Below are 20,826 nucleotides of genomic sequence, written 5' to 3' on the forward strand. Positions count from 1 at the left end.
TACATGAAAAGATATCTTAATAGTGTCTCTTCGAATCCAGCCTTGATTTGTTCGTGCTGCTTGAAATCCTCCAAAAATAGGGTCAGAAATCCAGGAAATGAACTAGAAGAAGAAGAAGAAATCCCCCAAAATGTTTGAACCTAAAATAAGATAGATATATATTTGGACGTTAAAAAGAGAGAAAGCGAAGATGCTGAGAGCAAAAGTTCAAGCAACGCAGAGACAATCTTCTCATTTTTTATTGAAAGATCGGATATGTAATTGATTGTGTCACTGCATGTGTATATGTGTATAAGTGCATTTGCACTTTGTACTTTGCACTTTTTAGACTTTATTTTAGCTTCGTACTTTATTGTATTTTATTTCTCTTTATTGTATTTTATCGAATGTTTGGGACATGGCAATAAATATCGTCAAGAATAATTTGGGATCATTAGGAAAATGTAAGTTATATAGATAATTAATATCCTTTCCTAATTAGAACAAGTCACAACAATAACAAAATTACGTTAAAATGAATCATAAATGTTTGAAAAATCACATTTAGTGATCATTTTAAAGTCATTTTAATGTCATAATTCATATTTCTGCTTAGGTAATAGTTTTTTTCAAAACTATTTAACATACTGTTTTAAAAGCCCTCAATAATATGTATATCTTTAATTAATTATGTGTAATAATAACAAATGTTTCTTTTTTGTTTTTTTAAATTAAACAGTTTTTAAAACAAGTTTTTTTCTCTATTATATAAATTACAGAAATCTAGCTATTGTGCGATAATTTTGTCTTTATTATTGACATCTTGCAGATTTACAAGCTGCTTCTGCACTGAGATATTGTACGGAGATGTCACCGACATATAAAACATTAGTAGTAACTATTCCAAAACCATTTGTTTATATGGTCAAGTTGAACAGGCCAGAGAAACTGAATGCAATGAATCCAACAATGTGGAAGTAGGTGATCTCTCCTATTATTTCATAATTAAACTGTAAAAAAATTCTTATATTCTCATGAATTATTTTCATTTAGAGAATTTAAGGAATGTTTTGAGGGATTATCAATGAATCCAGATTGTAGAGTAGTTATTCTATCAGCTGCTGGCAAGACATTTTGTGCAGGTAAATTATAAAATAGTTATAAGGAGTATTACATTCATCTAAACCCTGAAAAAAAGTTTATTTCATAATATGACAACCTGATATTGCAGGAATTGACTTGCAAGGAATGATGGACATGGGTCAAAGCTTAGCAGAACATGAGGATATTGCACGCAGATCTAAATTAATAGAGTCTAAAATTAAGGATTATCAAGATTCATTTACTGCTATAGAAAAGGTAATTTGTTATTCATAAAGATAATTAATGTAATTCATAAATTTAAATATATTAAGTAAAATTAGTGTATTTTATATATTCTAGTTTTTTTTTCGCTCAGAGAATGTTTCATTATATCTCTTTAACTTATATGATCAAAGTAATGACACAATAATTTTAACAGTGTTCGAAACCTGTGATAGCTGTTATACACGGTGCTTGTATTGGTGCTGGCATGGACATGATATCTGCAGCTGATATACGTTATGCTTCTTCTAATGCATATTTTCAAATAAAGGAACTTGATATAGGTATGGCAGCTGATGTAGGTACACTTCAGAGATTTCCAAAAATTGTGGGATCTGACAGTTTGGTAAGAGAGCTTGTCTATACAGCACGAAAGTATCCAGCTGCTGAAGCACTAGAAAGTGGATTCATAAGTCGCATGTTGGATAACGAGGAGAGGTAAAATAATAAATACATTGAAATAAGAAGTTAAATACAAGAAATATAAGTTTGTGATGATTATTCAAATAAAGCAATGTGAATTTTAACGACGTTATTTATTTATATTCTCTATTCAGCTTATTGAATAAATCAATAGAAGTTGCTGAAGATATTGCAAGCAAGAGTCCAGTCGCGGTGCAAGGTTCAAAAATGAGTTTGGTATATTCTAGAGACCATTCTGTCCAAGAGGGATTAGATCATATTGTGAGTGCTTTTTTATTATTCCATCTGAAATGCAATAAAAAATTTATTTGTTTGCTATAAATATAAACACATGAGATATTTTCTTATACTTGAAAAGTTGTTTTAATAACATATTTTTGGAATTTATTTCAATAGGCGATGCATAATAAAGCAATGCTTCAAAGTGAAGATTTTTTGAATGCAGCTATGGCACAGGCTGTTAAAGGTGATCCTCCAATATTTTCAAAGTTATAAATTGTTTCATTCTTGAACTTAATGTTCTTGATACTTCCAGTGTGTGTCACATCGATATTATTTATATCAATGTTATATTAATATTAGATATAAAAATGATATATGTATTTTTTAAAAATGTATTTATATTACAAAATATAGAATAACTTTATGTAACTTTTCTAATCACAGATTTTAACATTTTTTATATTGATATCCCTCTGAAGATTACTTCCACTAAAATAATATATATATTTTTGTCAGGTAGTATCTAGAAAGGAAACGCTTTCCCATTTGCGCTTTACAGGTAGCTCTGCCAATTTCGCAGCTTCCATTTCATCAACAATATTATATACATTAATGTCTTTGGGAATTTTTACCTATAATTTATATATTTTGGATGAAAATCTCAAATGATAGATTCAATAACACGACAAATCTTTCAAATAAAGTGTATACTCCTGTTGAAAGGAATCTTAGCAATATTAGAAATAAATTTATATTTTTACGCACGATTAGCAAATTAATGTAATGTTCATAATTAATTTTTCCAGTTTCCGCGTCACAAGCTACGGCCATCATATCAGCCACTTCTTCTTTTGTAAATGGCTCTCCAATTTCCATAATTGATTTCTCTAAATCATCTTTCATGATATATCCACGATTTTCAGGATCTAATAATTGGAATGCTTTCAATAATTCTTCTGGATCTGCTGGTTTGAACCTAGGTACCGAGCAAGTATAACTCATTATGTTATCTATTTTTCGATCATACATAGATTACTTATTTTGATGCAAAAGATTTTATTTAACTGTACTTGCGTTCATTGATTGCCTTGCTCATGTATTCTATAAATCTATTTATTGGCACGCAATTATTCTCGACATCTTCAACTTCTACTTGAATTTCTTGTAACTCAGCTTCTGTGATAACACATCCTGTTAAATAAATAATAAAAGAATTTGAATTGTATATATTTTACAAAAGAAATGTATAAAATTATTAGAATTTTTATATCGTGAACATTACCTAATGATCTAATTATAGTTCCCAAATCTCTAACATCTACCTCTCCAGTCCTAGCATTATCAAACACATCAAACGCTTCGTAAAGTCTTTTTTCTAATAATGATGGTTCGATAACCACTAAGATATAATAATATAAAAATTGTTAAATATTGATTATTAAATTGATACAAAAATTAATATTGAGATATACTTACTGTTATTTTAGAAAATCTAATTTCGAAATTTTTTAAAAAGAAATAGAGAATAGAGAACAATTTTCAAGGAACTCAATATGATTAGCTTTCAAGAATTGTTTGATCAATAAGTAATATGAAACTATATAATGGGAATCTTAGTCTATAATAAAGCTTTTTCACATAATTATTTCACATGAGTTACATATATGTTTAAAAAAATTGAGAAATTTTATTTTACATTTGTACATTAATTACAAAATCTTTGACTAGTACGTACATTTTTGAGCTCGAAAAGTTAACCGTCTTTCGAGGGCACTCTTTCTGGGCGATAACGTCACGGATAACGTAGATCGTTGAGTCATTTGGGAAAATATGTCCTCACCAGTAATGCAAATAATATTTCTATTGCTTACTTAATTTTGCGTAAATAAATTTGTTATAGTCTATAAGGCAAAAAATCATGAAGAATATTATCAGTTTTTATAAAATATAATAAAAATTTGATAAATTGTACCTGTATTATTTAATAAATTATGCGTATATTATTATTTGATATTAAATTGCAATAATTTAGATGTAATCAATAATATAATGAATACAATCAATAATAACATGATACATGAATTAAACAATTGCAGGATATGTTGTGATAATTTCAGGATGTACATACATATTTTAGAGGCCGCATTTCAATATACGATACTCAAAATCTATAGTCACATTACGCTATACTATAGATTTTTGATACTGGTAATATATATTGAAATATGGTCATGGTTAAAAGATATCTTATGCTATTTAATGTAAAAATACAAAATATAAAAACAATAGATTGGCTAATAAACATAAATATAATACAATTGCAATTAAAAGTGAGCCGTTTGTCGATCGATTTCGATAATATCTTCAATAATCTCTTGAACTCGCGTTCCAATTTTCTTTGCTAAATCTGCTTTCTCATTGTTAGGTAAAAAAAGATAACGCCAAACTAAATCACCATCAATAATACCTCTTGCTGGATTTCCTTGATTTCGTACATAACTTTTATATGTGCTAAATAAAAGAAAAGATAATAATATTCTCAATTATTAATTAAATTAGCAAGTGAAATAATTAGCAAATATATCTATATATAATTATAATGAAAACTTGCCGATAAGCTTTTGGATTTAAACCTGCAATATGACAGATATGCGTAACCAATACATTTTGTAACATAAGTAATCTCCGATATGTTTTTTCTGGAACTGGCAGAATGTAACCAAGGCTGCCATCCAAAGATGCTAAAATATAAAAAGAGATTCGCATAAAAATATTTAAATATTAAAAATATTCCATTATCGCTATTTTTAAAATATATATTTGGACTTACCATACATAGTAACATGTCTTTTATCAGCGCCAGAAAACTGTTTTTTATCATTTGCCGGATCAGTGATTCGACATTTAATACGAAAGAAAGTGTTTATTTTTTGTCCTAAATGAAAATCCGCCTTTCTAATTAACTTTTGACCTCCCAGACTTTCTCTGGACTCCGGTTGATACATAAATAAAGCTAAATTACTCTCTCCATCAGCTACGATAAAACCTAAATTTGAATTATCAATTAAATACTCTATTGTATATACTTCCGCAGGTCTAAAATCCTATAATAGAATAAATTATATATTTTAAATGCAAAATTTTTCAAAGTGTGATGCATGTAAATTTAAAATTAGTAAATAATATATTAGTAAATAATAATAATACTCACTCTGCTGACAAGAGAAAGTGTTCTATATTCTTCCTGAAATCTCAGCAAACTAATGGATTTATAGACGTCAGCTATCAAAATTAGACTTTTTATACTAAGCATTTGATGAATATAGATCTGAGTATCGATAAAAGCAACCCCAACAAGATCATTATCTTTTAATTGCCAAATATAAATCTGTAATAAAACAATTTTTAATGCTATTTATAATAGATATAATTCTTATACAAATAAATTTAACAGGAATATAATACTTTTTGTCCAACAGCTGATACCAAAAATCCTGATACTTGTGTTATAGCAGTTATAGGTCCCTTTTGTTCCTTTGCATAAATCTGTTTAAATCTATTTTTGGTTAATGGCTGGCCAGGCTCAGGTACTACTTCAATTATATCAAATATAAGTATCTGAAAATTTAAAAAATAAGATCACATTAAAAATTGATAAAGCTTAAAGATATTTTCAATATAAATATATAACTTACTCGTCCTCTGCTTGTGATATCCTCGCCGTAATTATAATTTGTTCCTAATACTATGTAACCTTTCAAACCAGATCTCGTTCCTTCATAAGCCAAAGATACATTCTTTAAGCAAGTGACATGTTCCCATTGGTCCAACTCAATTTTTGTATTAGGAATAGTTTCCCATGAAACTGGAGAAAATAATACAATGGAAAATTGTTCTTGAGACGGATAAAGAAACCTTTCTAGACGCTCTTCTTCCGTAAATTCCTAATTAATAAAAAAATATATTTATTAAATTATATTAATTTTTAATATCGCCTGATATTTAATAAATAGATATTAATAAATATTCTGGAAAATTGAAATAAATAATATAATTTTGTCAGTACTTTGTCTTCGCCGTTAAATCTATAGTAACTTTTCAGAGGTTCAGCTGTGCTTGTTATAACACAATAAGTCTTGCTTTCGAGATGATACGTAACAAAATGAGGAGTACATCGCAAAGGGACTTTCCTAACTGGCCATGGAGCATCGTACGACAAATGAGTTGGTAAAACACATATCCTTAACTCTTCCTAGAAAATAACATCTGTGTGTCATCTATTTCCTTCCAATGTCTTATTATCTTATTATAAAATATACTGTGAAAATACCTTTCTATTAAAATACAGAAAACCTTGAGGGCAATTAATATTATTAAAAGGCGCAAAAGATGTAACAGGACCATCAATGCCCATTGGATGTGTGCGTAATTCACCGCGTCCAGTCAAAAATATCCAATGTGGATAATCGCTGCAGATAAATACTCCATTATATCCAGCAATGTTGCTGAAGTAACGCATGACACAGATGCGAGTAATGTTCCTGTTCCTTGGAACATCTTCTTCTTTGGGTCTTGGACTGCAAAGGAAATTCATTAAAAGCAATAATCTAAGTAAAGAAGCTTCATTATATGCTTCATTTTGGTGCAAATAACTATTATTTTAATACATTAATTGATATATATAGTATAATTATATATATTCTCTTTCTAAATATTAAAATTATATTATTTTATATATTAAAAAGTAATATCATATATTAGGTGTTGGAATTAATTCGTAGCGTTTTACAAGTGATGGGAAGTACTTTCATTAATGTATTTTTTAATGCTCATGTGAAATAAATAACATTCTTTCATTAAAAAACGCTACGAATTAATTCCAACACCTAATATATTAGAATTACTCAAACCTTAAACGTCCTGGGATAATTCCATGGTCCAATTTCTTAAATCTCAATTTTAGATATCCTTTTGGGTATCTGTAAGCTTGATAGATTTGCAAATCCGAATCAAGACGTACCAAGAGCATTGGCCGATTTCCATGATGTCCTAGAGCAACCATCAGAATTTCACGGACCTACAAAAATAGGTATTATTAAGTACACAAGTTTTTTAAGATTTCTACAAAGACACATTTATAAATAAATTACCTGCATATCAGGATGAGGGATCTCATTAATCGGAGTTGATTGTAAAGTTGTAGATTCCATACTGTCGTGTAATACGTACTGGCCATAGCCAAAATTGCGAATAAGGTAAGATAATCGTAAATCAGGTAAAGAATAAATTTCCAGCGTTCCGCTGTCTCTATATACAAGTAGCCAGTATGTAGACTTAATTTCTTGCAAATGCCTTTGCCACCTGTTATATGAAAATCCATATTATAAAAATGTATCAATACATGGTTCTTTAATATCAGAGGGTGTAGAATGTGCTTAAAAAATAGTTAGTAAAATAAATTTTACTTTTTTCAATATTCTAATTTAATAAAAAAAAAGTTAATAAAATATAAAGTTGATCAAACATTTTAGAAACACACTGTATAACGAATGGAATTTTACCAAGGCGGTTTTTTAGTAGTGCCATCCGATGCTTTTAGATATGATGGTGCAGGCATTTGAAATGCTGGAGCATCGCCGTACAATAGATCATCTTCATTGTCAATATTGTTAAGTACAGACGGTTCCTCTATATTGTATTCTTCTTCAGTATGTTCATCATCTGCGTTCTCAAATAATTGCGTTGTAAAAATCCCGCTTACATCTCTATAAGCGCATAACGCTTCTATCTGAGGGCGCTAAACATATATATATTATACAGACATTAAAAATATTTCATGAAACATTTATGTAATATTAATTATAAAATTAAGAAACTTACAAATAGTAGATTGGCAGTCTGAGCATGCAATCTTGCTGTACCTCTTACTTCTCTAAGTGTCAATAACATTACTTGTCCATCTTCCGACAATAATGCTACATATGGATCAGCACAACTTGCATGTACAATTGGACATCCAAGATCTATGGGCATATGCTGAATCTGTAATTAATAAAATCAAAAAGAAAATATAAGTATTATAAAAATACAAATGTTATCATATTTAGCGATTAAATTAATGAAGAAATGCACACAAAAATTAATATGAAAATATTATTTACTTTGCTTCCACGTTTAAAAAATTTATATTGAATGAGATATATTTCGAATATGAAATATTCACATTCATATTCAACAAAATATATTGCGTAAACTAAGGATTGTTAGTGATATTGAATATTTTATTAGATACAATTTGTTCATAATGATAATAATAAGGATTAATATACATACTTGTTCGATGCCTTGTAAAAGACGCACTCCCATTTGAGTAACTTGTACAATGTACCGATTAGCACCAAGATTACCGGCAAATACTGTACTCCCTTGTGTACTGAATCCACTCTGATCTACCTCATTAATCTCTTGACCAGTTTGCAGAACCTATAAATAAATTGTATTATAAATTAAGGCTTAATTATAATTTATAGAGGATATATAAAGCGATATTTAAATATTATGTTGAAAGTATACCATAGTTGAATCTTCTTGACTTAATATTAAGAAAGCGTGAGATCCTTCTTCTGTTCTGATTTCATCATTGTTTACGATGCCAATGACAGTCCACATATCTTCACAGCCTGGCAATTGAAATGTTGTCACAACCTATTTTTATTAAAAAGATTATCAAAATATAATTATACTTTTGTTAATGTGACGCTTTGTGATTCGTAAGTTCAATTTTAATAATAAATAATTTTTAATTCTTTTTCAGATCAATCTACAATTAATTGTCTTTTTCTAAAAATATACATAAATATAAATTCTATTAATTAATAAATGTTTTTATTCTGGTTAAAGTAACATTATTAGCTATAATTAGACTAAATAAATATCCAATTTAAAAGAAATTTAAAAGAATGTATGATATAAATTTAATTTTATCGACAATCAATATATTAAAATTTAAAATATGTGAATTGTGTGCAAGATATACCGCAACTCACCGGCTCGCGTAAAGGAGTCTTGGTTAGTTTGATTTGTTATGCGGATACATAAATATGTTATTAGAAGATGCGCAGGTGTGTGTATGTGTATGTGTGTGTGTGTGTTTGTGTATACACATATCTATCATATAATTCGACTTCCGACACTGCATATTCTTATACGAACAGAGTTATGAGCATCCGAGATCAAATCTCATATCATTTACCTGAGGACGTATAGAACGTTGTAGTACACAAAGTGCACCGTTCTTTCCATATCCAGATGTCGTCACAAGTTCTACATCAGGGTCTTGATTTTGTAGAAATTCTTCCGACAGGAAAGCTGGTTCTCCCATTGAAATATTTCCACAAGGTCCAATATTCAATAAGCTGTCACATACCTATAAGTAAAAAATTAATTGTAAAAAGAACAGATAAACTATTATTGAAATTAATATAAAACTTGCTGATACCTCAAAAATATATGAAGTGATCTGAATGGATGTATGAGTTTCACTGCCATATACTTCTAGCTCTTCTGGATCTTTGATATCTAATACATCTGATGCCATCCAATCACCAAGAAAATCTTGCTTCGTTTTCTTGGCTGGAGTTTCTTCGTTCTCATTTTCTTCAATGGTAATCTCATTGTCATTCAAATTTTTCAAAGTTTCCGGCTCCTTCTCCGTGAATCGTAAAAGTAACGAATTACCAAGTCGAGAACCAAGGAAAAGATAATTATCCTCACACATACATACCTAAAACGTAACAAGTAACAAAATATAACAAGTACATAACATAAGCATACATATTGATAAAAAGATAAATATTTCATACACACACACGCGCGCGCGCGTGTATATGTATGTATACATACAGCAATTAAAAAATCAAGTATAAATACTTACACATGATGTTAACACACTAGCAGCAGCCTTATCAAAGTGAAATCCACGTACAGATCGCATACTATCGGCAAAGAGGGACAAAACGTAGAGTTCGCCACTTTTCAAAGAAATAACTAAACGATCTGCAGATATAAATGCTACCTGTGATCCTTCTAAACTCATCTTTACTCCTTCCTGTGGTTCTGCAAAAATAACAAGATGTATTTAATTAATACATAAATATCATAAATCCATATTACCAGAAATACTAAAAATTCCACTTACTTAATGGAAAATTTGTACTTGAATCTGCTAAACTGTTAAGTGATACTCCATAAGGTGGTATACTTTGATTCAAATAAATAAGCGAATTAACTGCCATTATTAGGGTACCACCTAGGGGTTTTTTTACAGGTACAGCTTGATAACAATCAAATGGTAAATTGGAGACAGACCAAATAATAGGATGAACCCTTTGCTGTATATTCAAAGATATGGCAACCATTGCACAAGTATCTTGTCTTACCGCAATACGACTGTATAAATCAAAATAGTCCATGAGATGGACATATAATCTCTCTTACTTATTTTATAAAAATATATCCTTACCCTGAAAATGTTCTTACTGGCTCGTATAAAATTAATAATGTAGGTTCGTAATATCCATGTAGGAATTGTAAGTCTATCACATTATCCATCTTTTCCTCCAGTGTTTTCAATACTATCATGTATGAGGATAGTATTGGAGTCTTATTAGTAGATGTTAATTTCGCACTGTCAAGTAAATCACCATCATCAAGGCTAGGATCTTTACGAAAAGGTAGTACAACTAATTTTCTACCAAATATCAGCATTACTGCACATCTTCCCTCGGGATCCACTCTTACTATTGGTATATGATGATGATTTGTCCATCCATCCTAATAAAATAAAATATAATTTGAAAGTTTGAGATATTTGCAATAATAAGAATAAAATTTGAGGTGGTTAATACAACTCAATGTTAGAACTTATCAAACAAAAAATTCTGGTTTAATTCCTAAAATTATCATCACATATACAATACTAAAAATTTTAATTGGGAAATATTATGTTTAAAACAAAATATCCAAAACATGAATTTAATTTTAATGTGACTAAGATTAAACATTATAATATTTTGAGATATTTAGTTTAATGTTTATATTATTGTATGTATTATTTTTTGAAGAACAGAGAAAACTAAATGTGATAGCTCTAAAAACAAAGCTTGATTTTTAGAATAAAATTAAAAGCTCTTATAACTCTTTTCCATAAAAATTGGAACCTTTATTTCTTCTTCTTCAAAGTAATGCAATGACACAGTTCTTAGATCATGAATATCCTGATCATATTCAACAACAGATAGCTTTGCGTCACGAAAGCTAAGCAGCAAAGAATCTCTTTGTGATCCAATGAGATGAACGGCCTGCATGGACATGATATTTCCATGTAAAGTGTATTGTGTCAAGCACTCCAGCTTCATTTTAGGGGGACGTGTTTCTGCAAAAAGAGAATATATGTATATATTCTTCTATTTTATATATTCATATATCAGTAGTATTTTAAGAGAAAATTAAAATAAAAAAGTACCTGTATATTTTTCCCTTCTTGTCATGTCCACATCAGGAATCAGACGAAACACTCGTATAACATTCGCGCCGGCAACAACGAGACATTTCTCGTTACGGTTGAAAAAGTGGCATGTGATCGCGTGCTCGACTCCAGTTGCAGGATGAGTACTTTTACATATAGAATACATGACTGGGCGTCACCTAACGATGCAAATTGTCACGGATATATTTTAGAGAAATGTTTATTTCATAGATTATCAAAATCGTGAAAATTAGCATACACGATATAACATGACGCGTTGTCGCGAATCTCTAGAAAGGTTAGGTAATAGTTTAAAAATGAGAAATCTGTTCTTTATTCTTGTCCTGTCTGAACTGGTACACATGGTGCAATAAAGGTGCAATTTTAGGAGCCGCTAATGGCTCCTGTACACTGGACGCGGAAACGCTTGCCGCGCGGCAAATAATGTAATGCGGTAGCAATAAGCGTTTCCGCGTCCAGTGTGCAGGAACCATAAAGATGAAATCATACAATAGGTGTATTCAAAATGACAATCGCTCACTGAACGCTCAGTGAGCTCTTTTATCTGATTGGTTTATATTTTAGGATCTCATGAAATATGTCAATCAGATGAAAGAGCTCATTGAGCGCTCAGTGAGCGGTTGTCATTCTGAATGCACCCAATGCGGAAAAGTGCTACGGAAGAATGCGTCAGTGGCTTAGTTTTCACCGAAGATTTAATCCGGATCAGAATGTCGTTCGACTGTAACAGGAGAATACTCGAGTATAGTCGGTTGGTTCTTACATTCTGAGCCGGATTAAACATTCGGTGAAAACTAGGCTCTGTTTATGAATGTCGTGTCAGGGGAAAAGGCTGCCAACTATGAAACGCTAAACATAAGGCAATATTCATAGTCCGTTTTTATTTTAAAACTATCTTAAATAATATCTTAAGATGCTAATACAGTCCTTAGATTAACTTATGATATGTTAAAATTATATTCAAAAAGTAAAAAGAAATAGGAGAATGTATCAATAGCCTAGTTTCTACCGAGGGTTTAATCCGGATCAGAATGTAAGAACCAACTAACTACAGTCGAGTATTCCCCTATTACAATCGAATGACAGGGCAATGCTCAACTGTAGTTGGTTGGTTCTTACATTCAAGATACTGATTATGTAAATATTCACGAAACTTTCATTTTTTCACTTTTCGTACATACCAATCTCACATGAAAAGTTTCACTTTCAAACCATATCAGACTTATAGCGTTTTTGGCCCAACCGAGTTTACACCTGGGTTGAAGTTGATGTTTCGTGCTCTCCTATTGGTAGAGCGTGTAATGTCAATAGCGAAGTATTTTCTAACTCAAATTGGTGTAAACCCGGTTGGGCCGAAAATGCTATTAGTGATTATATAAAAAAATTATGAGAAAGTGAGATCAGATAAGGAAGTTATGAGAAAATGAGATCATAAGGCAAATTTACATCGTTTCTCTTACAAAAATTTGACAACGGGTGTATGTACATACAAGTGTGTGTATGTATGTGTGTGCGTGCGCGCGTGCGCGTGCGTGCGTGTGTGTGTGTGTGTGTGTGTGTGTGTGTGTGTGTGTGTGTGTGTACGTATTTTAATAGGAAATCACATTGTGCTTATTATTTGTTGTTCCTTATATATATATATAATCGAGAATAATAATGAATCCCAGCAAACGAGAATGGATTGAAATAAATTAAAAAGGATATTCAGAAATATTCACAAATGTTAAAATGAAAGCTTTTTAATCCTGAACGCATTTTTATTCATTTATAGGAATTGCATGGAGCATATCTCTATGTCTTTCAATCTAAAAATATTAGGTGTTGGAATTAATTCGTAGCGTTTTACAAGTGATGGGAAGTACTTTCATTAATGTATTTTTTAATGCTCATGTGAAATAAATAACATTCTTTCATTAAAAACGCTACGAATTAATTCCAACACCTAATAATATTAGTTTTTTTTGTGCACACAACAAACATGATATTATTTCAATTCAAAATTTTGAATAGAAAATATAGTTTTTCAATCCAATTGCATCCAATTGAATCTAATTGAATCCAATTGAATTCAATTAAATCCAAAATAAAGTATTTGCTATTTTTTTAAAATATGCATTCAGATAGAAAAAAATTTCAATCTATTCTCGTTTGCTGGGATGTAGCTCAAAAACAAAAGGAAATGCTGTTAGACGTAATGTCAAAAAATTTGGATATTGTGCGGGGAAGAGTGTTGTAAAATTCTCAGAGCCGTATGGAACTAATAAAAACATGTTATTTTATTGTTCTTATTTTTGATTATATGTAATAAAAAAACAATATGTATTTAAAATTCATAGAAAAAGATATAGGAGAACATAGCACAAACCCTAAATTGTTCTGGAATGGGGCCGGAGAAATCTTCATCTAAATGGAAAAAGATTATATTTTAACCTATTTCATAAATCTCTATTTTTTATTATAATTCTCATTTTTAAATTTTCATGTGATTTTTATGCACTTCATATTTTTATCTTTTACTCATATATTTAATTTAACATCATGATACCATGTTTCCTCAAAATTCTGTTCAGATTTCTATATGTAAAAATAAATAAAATGCCGCCTAGTTTTTATTATAAAATTTATTATTAAAAGTGTCCTAAAAGGCACAAAGTGATGCTGAAGGATTAATTTTTATAAATGACAAATACTTATAAATGTAATATAAAATGTAATGTGCTGTTATATAATTATTGTTTAATAATTATTGTTTTTGTGCGTAAGCTATTAATAATTTGTGCACATCTAACATTGGATCTTTCATATTACAATTTTTATTACCGTACAATTTAATTTTGTAATTTTTATATTCACGTCGAAATTTAACTTCGAATTCTTCCTGTAGTTCAAGCGGTATTACATCCAAAAAAGTACAAACGGACATACATGAAGCTAAAAAATTAATAAGTATTAATATATTATTGTTAACAATAAACTGTAATAAATATTACTATAAAATATTGTAAAATAATATAAAAAATTAAAATAAATAAAATATATACAGGGTGTTTAAAAATTAGTGATAAGTCTTTCGCATAGGGGTAGAATGAACTAAACTGAGAAAAAAAGTTCTCTATCATTTTACAATTGGCACAACGTGATAGTTAACGAATTATTAGCTTATGAAAAAAGTCAAATTCGCCCAGCCCACCGCCAAATGCAAGTGCGCGACAAGATAGTACTCGCCCCGTGCGAAGTGCACGCATCGCTAGGCACGTTATTTATAAGCAGCAATTGCCATCGCTAGACATAATTTTTCTTACTTTTTTCTTATTAATCTTTTTAATTACACTTATTATTTTAACTAACTCTTCTAATATTAGATCTCTAATTATTTTATTAGAATTTATTACACTTCAGCATTTACATAGCCAAGAAGGGGACTTGGTTTATATAAATTCGTTATCCACATTCATCCTTCCACACTGCTAGTACTTAACTCTACAAACAAAAAAAAAGATTTTCTTAATATTCTTATTCTCATTTCTTTGAATATCACACTATATGTTCCTCTATCTAATGTATTTATTACTACATATCACCTGACCATTGCACATATTATACTACATAATACAATACAATAGTGTGACTTATAGTTACAACTATACATAGATATGTCGCAGTACAATATATGTACATGTACATTCCTAATATTATATCACAGCATTTCTAATCGTGTCTCCCGCACTTCTAGACGCAAACTTATTCTCCTGCCTAAATATATTATTATTTCATGTAATGGAGTAATGTATATTACTCTTGTTGTCTTTTCCTCCGTTTTCTTTTTCCCACTCAACACTACTTTATTTACCTATTCTTATATTAAAATTTCCACCTATTATTATTTCTTCATTTTCCTCATTGTCCCCTAGAATTCTTTTTAACTTTTCTTCTAAATTTTTCCAGCTCCCCCTATTGTATACCAATATTATTACAATCTTCTTCTTCCCTATAGCTATTGACATTCACTCCTTTCTTATTTTTATACATCAAATTCGATTCCTGCCCAGTTTTTCTTTACGCCTACTATAAATTCCTATAGCCCTGCTTCTTTTCTTTTCTCTATGTGCATATACATTCCCATTTATGCGAACTAAGTAATCTTTCCTCAACTTTTTTCCACTCATTTTCTTCCAGCCATGTTTCATATAAGCTTACGAAATCAAATTTGTCTACATAATTCCAAAAATCTTTATCCTTATTAAATCTTTATCCTTATTACTTCTTTATCCTTATTACACCTGCAATGTTTCAAAACATAATATTTCCTCCCCTTTTATTTGCTTTCGAATTCTTTTTTTCCATATATCTTTCTTAATCTCTTCTCCTTCCGCCTTCCCCTAAGTTTTCCACACTTCCTTCTTGGCTTAACATAAATTTTGTTCCTCTACTATTGTTTCCCTTAACTTATCCCTTTTTTCCTCTCTCTATCCTCATATTTTTTATTGTTTTTTTTTCTTTTTCTTTTCCTTCCCTCTCTCTATTTCTGCCCAAGTTTTCCCAAATCCTCCTTATCTTCACTCTCCCATATCTTATTTTTATATTCCCGCTTGTTTTCCTGTGCTTTCACCCATTTATTTATCCAAGTCTGCGTCTTCCTTTCCTCAAAACTTAAATTATTTTCGAAAAAGATTTTCCCTCTCTTTAATTTATTTTTGTTTCTCATCATCTCCCTCTTCATTTCCTCATTACTTTAATAATCACTACTGGTCCGCTCATCCTCCAGGTGATTATTTCTACATTTATCCTTATTTTCTTCTTTATAAATTTTTGAGCCCATTCCTTTTTCTATATTTTTATCTCCTTCCCAATTAATTCTCTTAATAACAATATTGCATTTTCTTTCCTCTCGTTCTTTATCCGCCACCAATTTTCGCATTGATCCTCTCTCCCACTTAACTTATCCATGCTTCCTTCTGACCACCTTCCACTACATGTATTCCTATTGTAGATACTCCCTTCTTTATTATACACGCTCCTCTCCTCCGCTTCTTCTCCCTCTCATAATTATTTTATTAATATTTTACTCTTTATTAATCTTGACTACAATATTCTGATCAAAAAACTACCTATACTCTCTCTCTATTTTTATATTCCTAACATTAATTAAAAGGTTACTTATTATTTTTTTATATTTTACAAGATTAATTTCTGATATAAAAAAATAATTATTATACTAAACTCATACTCATATTAACATTTTTCATAAATATACTTATAGTAATAATAAAAAACTCTCCTAAATCCCCTCTTTTTTTCACCTCTAAATTTCATCTAGCTTTCATAAACTCCTATAGTGACAGCGGATGCGCGCCTCGCCGCAGTGATGCCAATTTGGCAGTTTTCCAGCTAGATCTACCGTTTTTTAAAGATTCTGTAAAATTTAAAAAATGCGGATAGCGATAATTCTGACAAGATTTAATTTTTTTTTAGCGTTTACTGACGGTTTTTATTTAAAGCTTAGATAGATACTTATTTTTATATGTACTACAACGCGATTTCTAATTTGTATCTTGCAACATGAGGTACGCCATCTTTAGATATGTAATATATCGGACAATAAACAATGGCTATTAGTTACGGCTGTTGTATCCATTTGTGATTCGTGACGGAAAGCGGCGCTTTAAGAAAATCCAAAACATAGAGAATGAACTGCAAGATCCATATGTCAAAAAAAAAAAATCAATAAAAGTAAGAGAGAGGGACCAGTCTCGTGAGCTCACTCGAGCGGGACGGACGTGTGTCTCGCCTTGCTTTGGGTGTTGCATCATCTCATCCATTTTTTGAAAAAGCCGTTTCCGGCTTCGACTGTGCGTTGTAATACACTATTTGTCTTGATTATGTCATTATTTCGTCCCATTCACTTGTTTTCATGATTTATTTGCGATTCTGGCCGGAATTGCCGTCATTTTTACGGCGAGTGCCATTAATTTTGAAAAAGAAGAAGAAGAGAGAGGGGCTGCGGAAGATGGCCATCTCTGTCTCTTTCTATTCAATGGCGTAATGGGAGAGAGAATGAGAGGGAGATTGGCCGTCTTCCATGGTTCCTCTCTCTTATTATTATCGACCACATTTGAATACTACTTAGGGATTACGTAGTACATTCTTTATGTCTTTGAGAAAATCAAGAAAATTTTGAAGTCAGCTATAGACTATAGACTTGAGGCAACAACTTAAACTAAGGGCAGTAGTCGCTATTCTGTTTTTTCTACTATGTTTTAACCTGTATTTTCGTGCTGAAGTTTAAAATGGGAAAAACGAAAGATGTTTATTTCGCTTAGAATGGAAGACGTTCCAAAATTAATCCAAAATTAAAGGATTGAATTCGAGAGGAATTGACGAATAAAACTCAAGCATACATATTGTAAGTGCAATATTCAATGTAAGCTGAATGATTTGCTCTCCCATACTGAAACAAAAAACACAACAACCTGTGGATCACACATGCAAACAAATAAACTTTCGTTCAAACCTTCCTCTAAGATACAAGAGCAAGAAGCTGCTTTAGTATTGTATATATGTTAGTCAAAGATGATAAGAACACGTCATTGATCGAAGACGAATGGATCACTATCGATATTGAATAGAGAGATTTGCTGCGACCTCTTACATGTTTCACATTTATTTTTAGTTTATAAAATAACTTTTAAAAACGTTATATTTTGTTCTTTTATTTATTTGAGAAAAATTTTACAACGGATGAAATGAGTAAATAGAATATGTAAAAACTTAATGTTAACGCAAGTTTAATATATATGTATATTCTAAGTTATCTTGGTAATTATATATGTTACATAAGTAAACAAGTATGTAAAGTATGTAAAGTACGTTCGAAAAATTGATTAAACATTTACGTTTCAGTTATTCAGTCATTTTAATTTATTTACATAATAAAATTTCTTTTGCAATTATATTAATAAATCAATAAGTGATCAGTAGTGCCCAGCGAACGAGAATAGATTGAAATGGATTAAAGTGGATTCAGATTTTCAAAAATACGGATTCATGAATGTTAAAATGAATCCTTTTTAATCCTGAATGCATTTTTATTCATTTATAAGAATGGTATGAAGTATATTTATATGCTCTTCAATCTAAAAATAATACTATAGTATTTTGTGTGTGGTATGTGCATCGTGAATACTGTTTAATTTAAAATTCTGTATAGTAAATACAGTTTTTCAATTTAGTTCTAAAAATAATCTAAAAATAATTTAAAAATAATAATCCAAAAAAAATCTAAAAGTATCAGCCATTTCTGTGCACGATGAATACTGCTAAATTTAAAATTTTGAATAGGAAATGCAGTTTTTTAATCTAGTTGAATATAAAAAAAAGTTTTTCTTTTAAAATAGGCCATGAATATTATTTAATTCAAAATTATGAGTAGAAAATCCATTGTTTCATTTAAAAATGCATTATGAATGCTATTTTATTCAGAAATATGAATAAGAAATTTTTCGTTTTAATTCGACTAAGTTAAAAAAAAATTGTACCGTAAAAATATACCATAAGAATTTTCCTTTATTTAATATTAGGTGTTGGAATTAATTCGTAGCGTTTTTAAATGAAAGAATGTTATTTATTTCACATGAGCATTAAAAAATACATTAATGAAAGTACTTCCCATCACTTGTAAAACGCTACGAATTAATTCCAACACCTAATAGTTAAAAGAAACATAAAAAGAACTATGTAAATATGTACAATAAATGTTACTCTCTCTTATATAAATTCCTTATTTTTAATTAATAAATTAATCGCTTTTATGTATATTAATACGTTTCCTTTATTACATAGCGTATATTTTTTTGTAGGAAAGTTTAGAAATAATAATTATAAAATTTTATATAATTATTACTTTAATTTATTTAAACTTTTACATTTATTATAAAAATATTTATATGGAATCCAATCTATTTTTATGAATATTTAAAATACGGATTCGGATGGATTGAAAATTTCCAATCTATTTAAATCTATTTTCGTTTGCTGGGTGAATATACGCAGGATAAATGAGAGAAAAGTGGAAACTAATGATATATAAAGCATAATTAATTGCACGTCTATTAAGAGAAGGAAGTTTCTCCTCGGTATTTGATAGATGCTCTATCAGTTTGCATCAAACCAGCAGTACAATCATGAAATTTTAATTTCCGGATAAAGGGTAGGAGAGCACCTAATTTTTTAATAAAGTATCTAATTAGTTATATATAAAAAGCTAATTTTTGTGCTAGTATTTTTAATTCCTGATAATTTAATTCCTTGTCTCTCTCTCTCTCTCTCTCTCTCTCTCTCTCTCTCTCTCTCTCTCTCTCTCTCTGTGCGTGCGTGCGTGCGCGCGCGTGTGTGTGTGTGTACCACTTTTTTCTGGCACTCATCTTATATAAATGTGTGCGTAAAGGTAATTACAACATATATAAATATCTGACGATTTTTTGGCGGTATTTCAAATAGAATGTAGCGGGTAATTGTTTTCAACAGTTAACATCACTGCCTTACCGCGCTGGGCAGTCCTATCCTGTCGCGCGCTTGCATTTGACGATGGGCTGGGGGTGAATTTGGCTATTTTCATAAGTTAATAACTCATTAACCATTGCGACAATTGTAAAATTAGATAAAGGAAACTCTTCTTTTTAGTTTAGTCCATTTTGTCCCTATGCGAAAAATTTATCATTAATTTCCAAACACCCTGTGTTTTATATATATAACTAAAGTAAACTAACTTAGAAATGTATCTGTATTTATATCGGAAAAATCTATCTCCCAAAGCTTGCAATGTTGAACGTTAAAGCCGACACTTTCAAGTAAGTCTTTCAGATCTTCACTAGGTAGGGCCGAATTATAAAATAATAATTATAAAATAATGGTACGTATTTATTTAGATTCTGTGCAAAAGTAATGATTAATATTTTAACTAAAAAACTGCAAACAAATATAAAATGTATAAATTACTTGTAAGTAAGGCGCAAAACGGGAATTATGCGCAATATTCTTAAGCACTTCAAATATTATATGATGAGATGCTGGAACCAGTACAAGCATACTTCCACCAGATTGAAGCATGCAGTATATATTCTCAAATACTTTCCTGTTATGTAACAAAGGAATGTTATTAATTTATAATACATGTATTACAATATTTTTGAGAAAAAAATATAATGCGGTATTTTATTAACAACTTTTAATAAAATATCGGATTAGAATGAAACATTTTTCATAAAATAAGCATACAACTACATACGCAAGAT

The 20,826-nt window shown here is 29.9% G+C and overlaps 4 protein-coding genes across 8 annotated transcripts; 1 reads left to right on the forward strand and 3 right to left on the reverse strand.

Moving 5' to 3' along the window:
- The first annotated feature begins 14 nt into the window (after positions 1-14).
- On the forward strand, positions 15-2,427 carry LOC105152340 (delta(3,5)-Delta(2,4)-dienoyl-CoA isomerase, mitochondrial). The gene is made up of 7 exons (XM_011066556.2): positions 15-443; positions 809-956; positions 1,033-1,121; positions 1,211-1,338; positions 1,502-1,782; positions 1,902-2,028; positions 2,164-2,427. Exons 1-7 carry the CDS (start codon positions 398-400, stop codon positions 2,260-2,262), a joined length of 918 nt encoding a protein of 305 aa, XP_011064858.1. The 5' UTR covers positions 15-397; the 3' UTR covers positions 2,263-2,427.
- On the reverse strand, positions 1,806-3,860 carry LOC105152341 (dynein regulatory complex protein 8). Of its 3 annotated transcripts, none has more exons than XM_011066558.2 (5): positions 3,725-3,860; positions 3,272-3,388; positions 3,060-3,180; positions 2,755-2,965; positions 1,806-2,052 (listed from the first exon to the last, which is right to left on the reverse strand). In XM_011066558.2, the coding sequence occupies exons 1-5, from the start codon at positions 3,807-3,809 to the stop codon at positions 2,044-2,046; spliced, it is 543 nt and encodes a 180-aa protein (XP_011064860.1). In that variant the 5' UTR covers positions 3,810-3,860; the 3' UTR covers positions 1,806-2,043. The 3 variants fall into 3 exon arrangements, with proteins under 3 accessions (XP_011064860.1, XP_011064859.1, XP_087272629.1); XM_011066557.2 differs by lacking the exon at positions 1,806-2,052 and adding an exon at positions 2,488-2,621; XM_087416503.1 differs by lacking the exons at positions 1,806-2,052; positions 3,725-3,860 and adding exons at positions 2,488-2,621; positions 3,466-3,556.
- On the reverse strand, positions 3,653-11,991 carry CPSF1 (cleavage and polyadenylation specificity factor subunit 1). 3 transcript variants are annotated; one of them, XM_087416495.1, is made up of 22 exons: positions 11,775-11,985; positions 11,513-11,694; positions 11,208-11,422; positions 10,511-10,821; positions 10,187-10,437; positions 9,923-10,104; positions 9,488-9,772; positions 9,242-9,415; positions 8,563-8,694; positions 8,323-8,472; positions 7,870-8,031; positions 7,551-7,786; positions 7,140-7,350; positions 6,900-7,066; positions 6,320-6,566; positions 6,056-6,241; positions 5,685-5,933; positions 5,455-5,607; positions 5,201-5,377; positions 4,820-5,093; positions 4,601-4,730; positions 3,653-4,500 (listed from the first exon to the last, which is right to left on the reverse strand). In XM_087416495.1, exons 2-22 carry the CDS (start codon positions 11,679-11,681, stop codon positions 4,314-4,316), a joined length of 4,248 nt encoding a protein of 1,415 aa, XP_087272621.1. In that variant the 5' UTR covers positions 11,682-11,694; positions 11,775-11,985; the 3' UTR covers positions 3,653-4,313. The 3 variants fall into 3 exon arrangements, with proteins under 3 accessions (XP_087272621.1, XP_087272620.1, XP_087272622.1); XM_087416494.1 differs by having other exon boundaries at positions 11,513-11,984; XM_087416496.1 differs by lacking the exons at positions 3,653-4,500; positions 4,601-4,730 and having other exon boundaries at positions 4,912-5,035; positions 11,513-11,991.
- Positions 11,992-14,085: 2,094 nt separating this feature from the next.
- LOC147906489 (uncharacterized) lies at positions 14,086-20,425 on the reverse strand (the record flags this gene model as incomplete). The annotated part of the gene is made up of 2 exons (XM_087416492.1): positions 14,086-14,467; positions 20,302-20,425. Coding segments are annotated over 2 exons (312 nt in total), but the record flags the coding sequence as incomplete, so codon positions are not given.
- Positions 20,426-20,826: the final 401 nt, after the last annotated feature.

This window comes from Acromyrmex echinatior, unplaced genomic scaffold (assembly GCF_024713525.1).
Source record: "Acromyrmex echinatior isolate Ae372 unplaced genomic scaffold, ASM2471352v2 Scaffold26, whole genome shotgun sequence".
Lineage (NCBI taxonomy): Eukaryota > Metazoa > Arthropoda > Insecta > Hymenoptera > Formicidae > Acromyrmex > Acromyrmex echinatior.

Coding starts and splice junctions, on each gene's coding strand:
- LOC105152340 (XM_011066556.2), top strand. CDS start 398: ATGGCAATAAATATCGTCAAGAATAATTTGGGATCATTAGGAAAAT. Junction 444..808: donor TTTGGGATCATTAGGAAAAT/GTAAGTTATATA, acceptor GACATCTTGCAG/ATTTACAAGCTGCTTCTGCA. Junction 1,783..1,901: donor ATGTTGGATAACGAGGAGAG/GTAAAATAATAA, acceptor TTCTCTATTCAG/CTTATTGAATAAATCAATAG.
- LOC105152341 (XM_011066557.2), bottom strand. CDS start 3,809: ATGACTCAACGATCTACGTTATCCGTGACGTTATCGCCCAGAAAGAGT. Junction 3,389..3,724: donor AACTTTTCGAGCTCAAAAAT/GTACGTACTAGT, acceptor ATTATATCTTAG/TGGTTATCGAACCATCATTA. Junction 2,622..2,754: donor ATTACATTAATTTGCTAATC/GTGCGTAAAAAT, acceptor TATAAATTATAG/GTAAAAATTCCCAAAGACAT.
- CPSF1 (XM_087416495.1), bottom strand. CDS start 11,681: ATGTATTCTATATGTAAAAGTACTCATCCTGCAACTGGAGTCGAGCAC. Junction 5,608..5,684: donor ATATCACAAGCAGAGGACGA/GTAAGTTATATA, acceptor TTAAATTTTCAG/ATACTTATATTTGATATAAT. Junction 4,501..4,600: donor TTAAATCCAAAAGCTTATCG/GCAAGTTTTCAT, acceptor TCTTTTATTTAG/CACATATAAAAGTTATGTAC.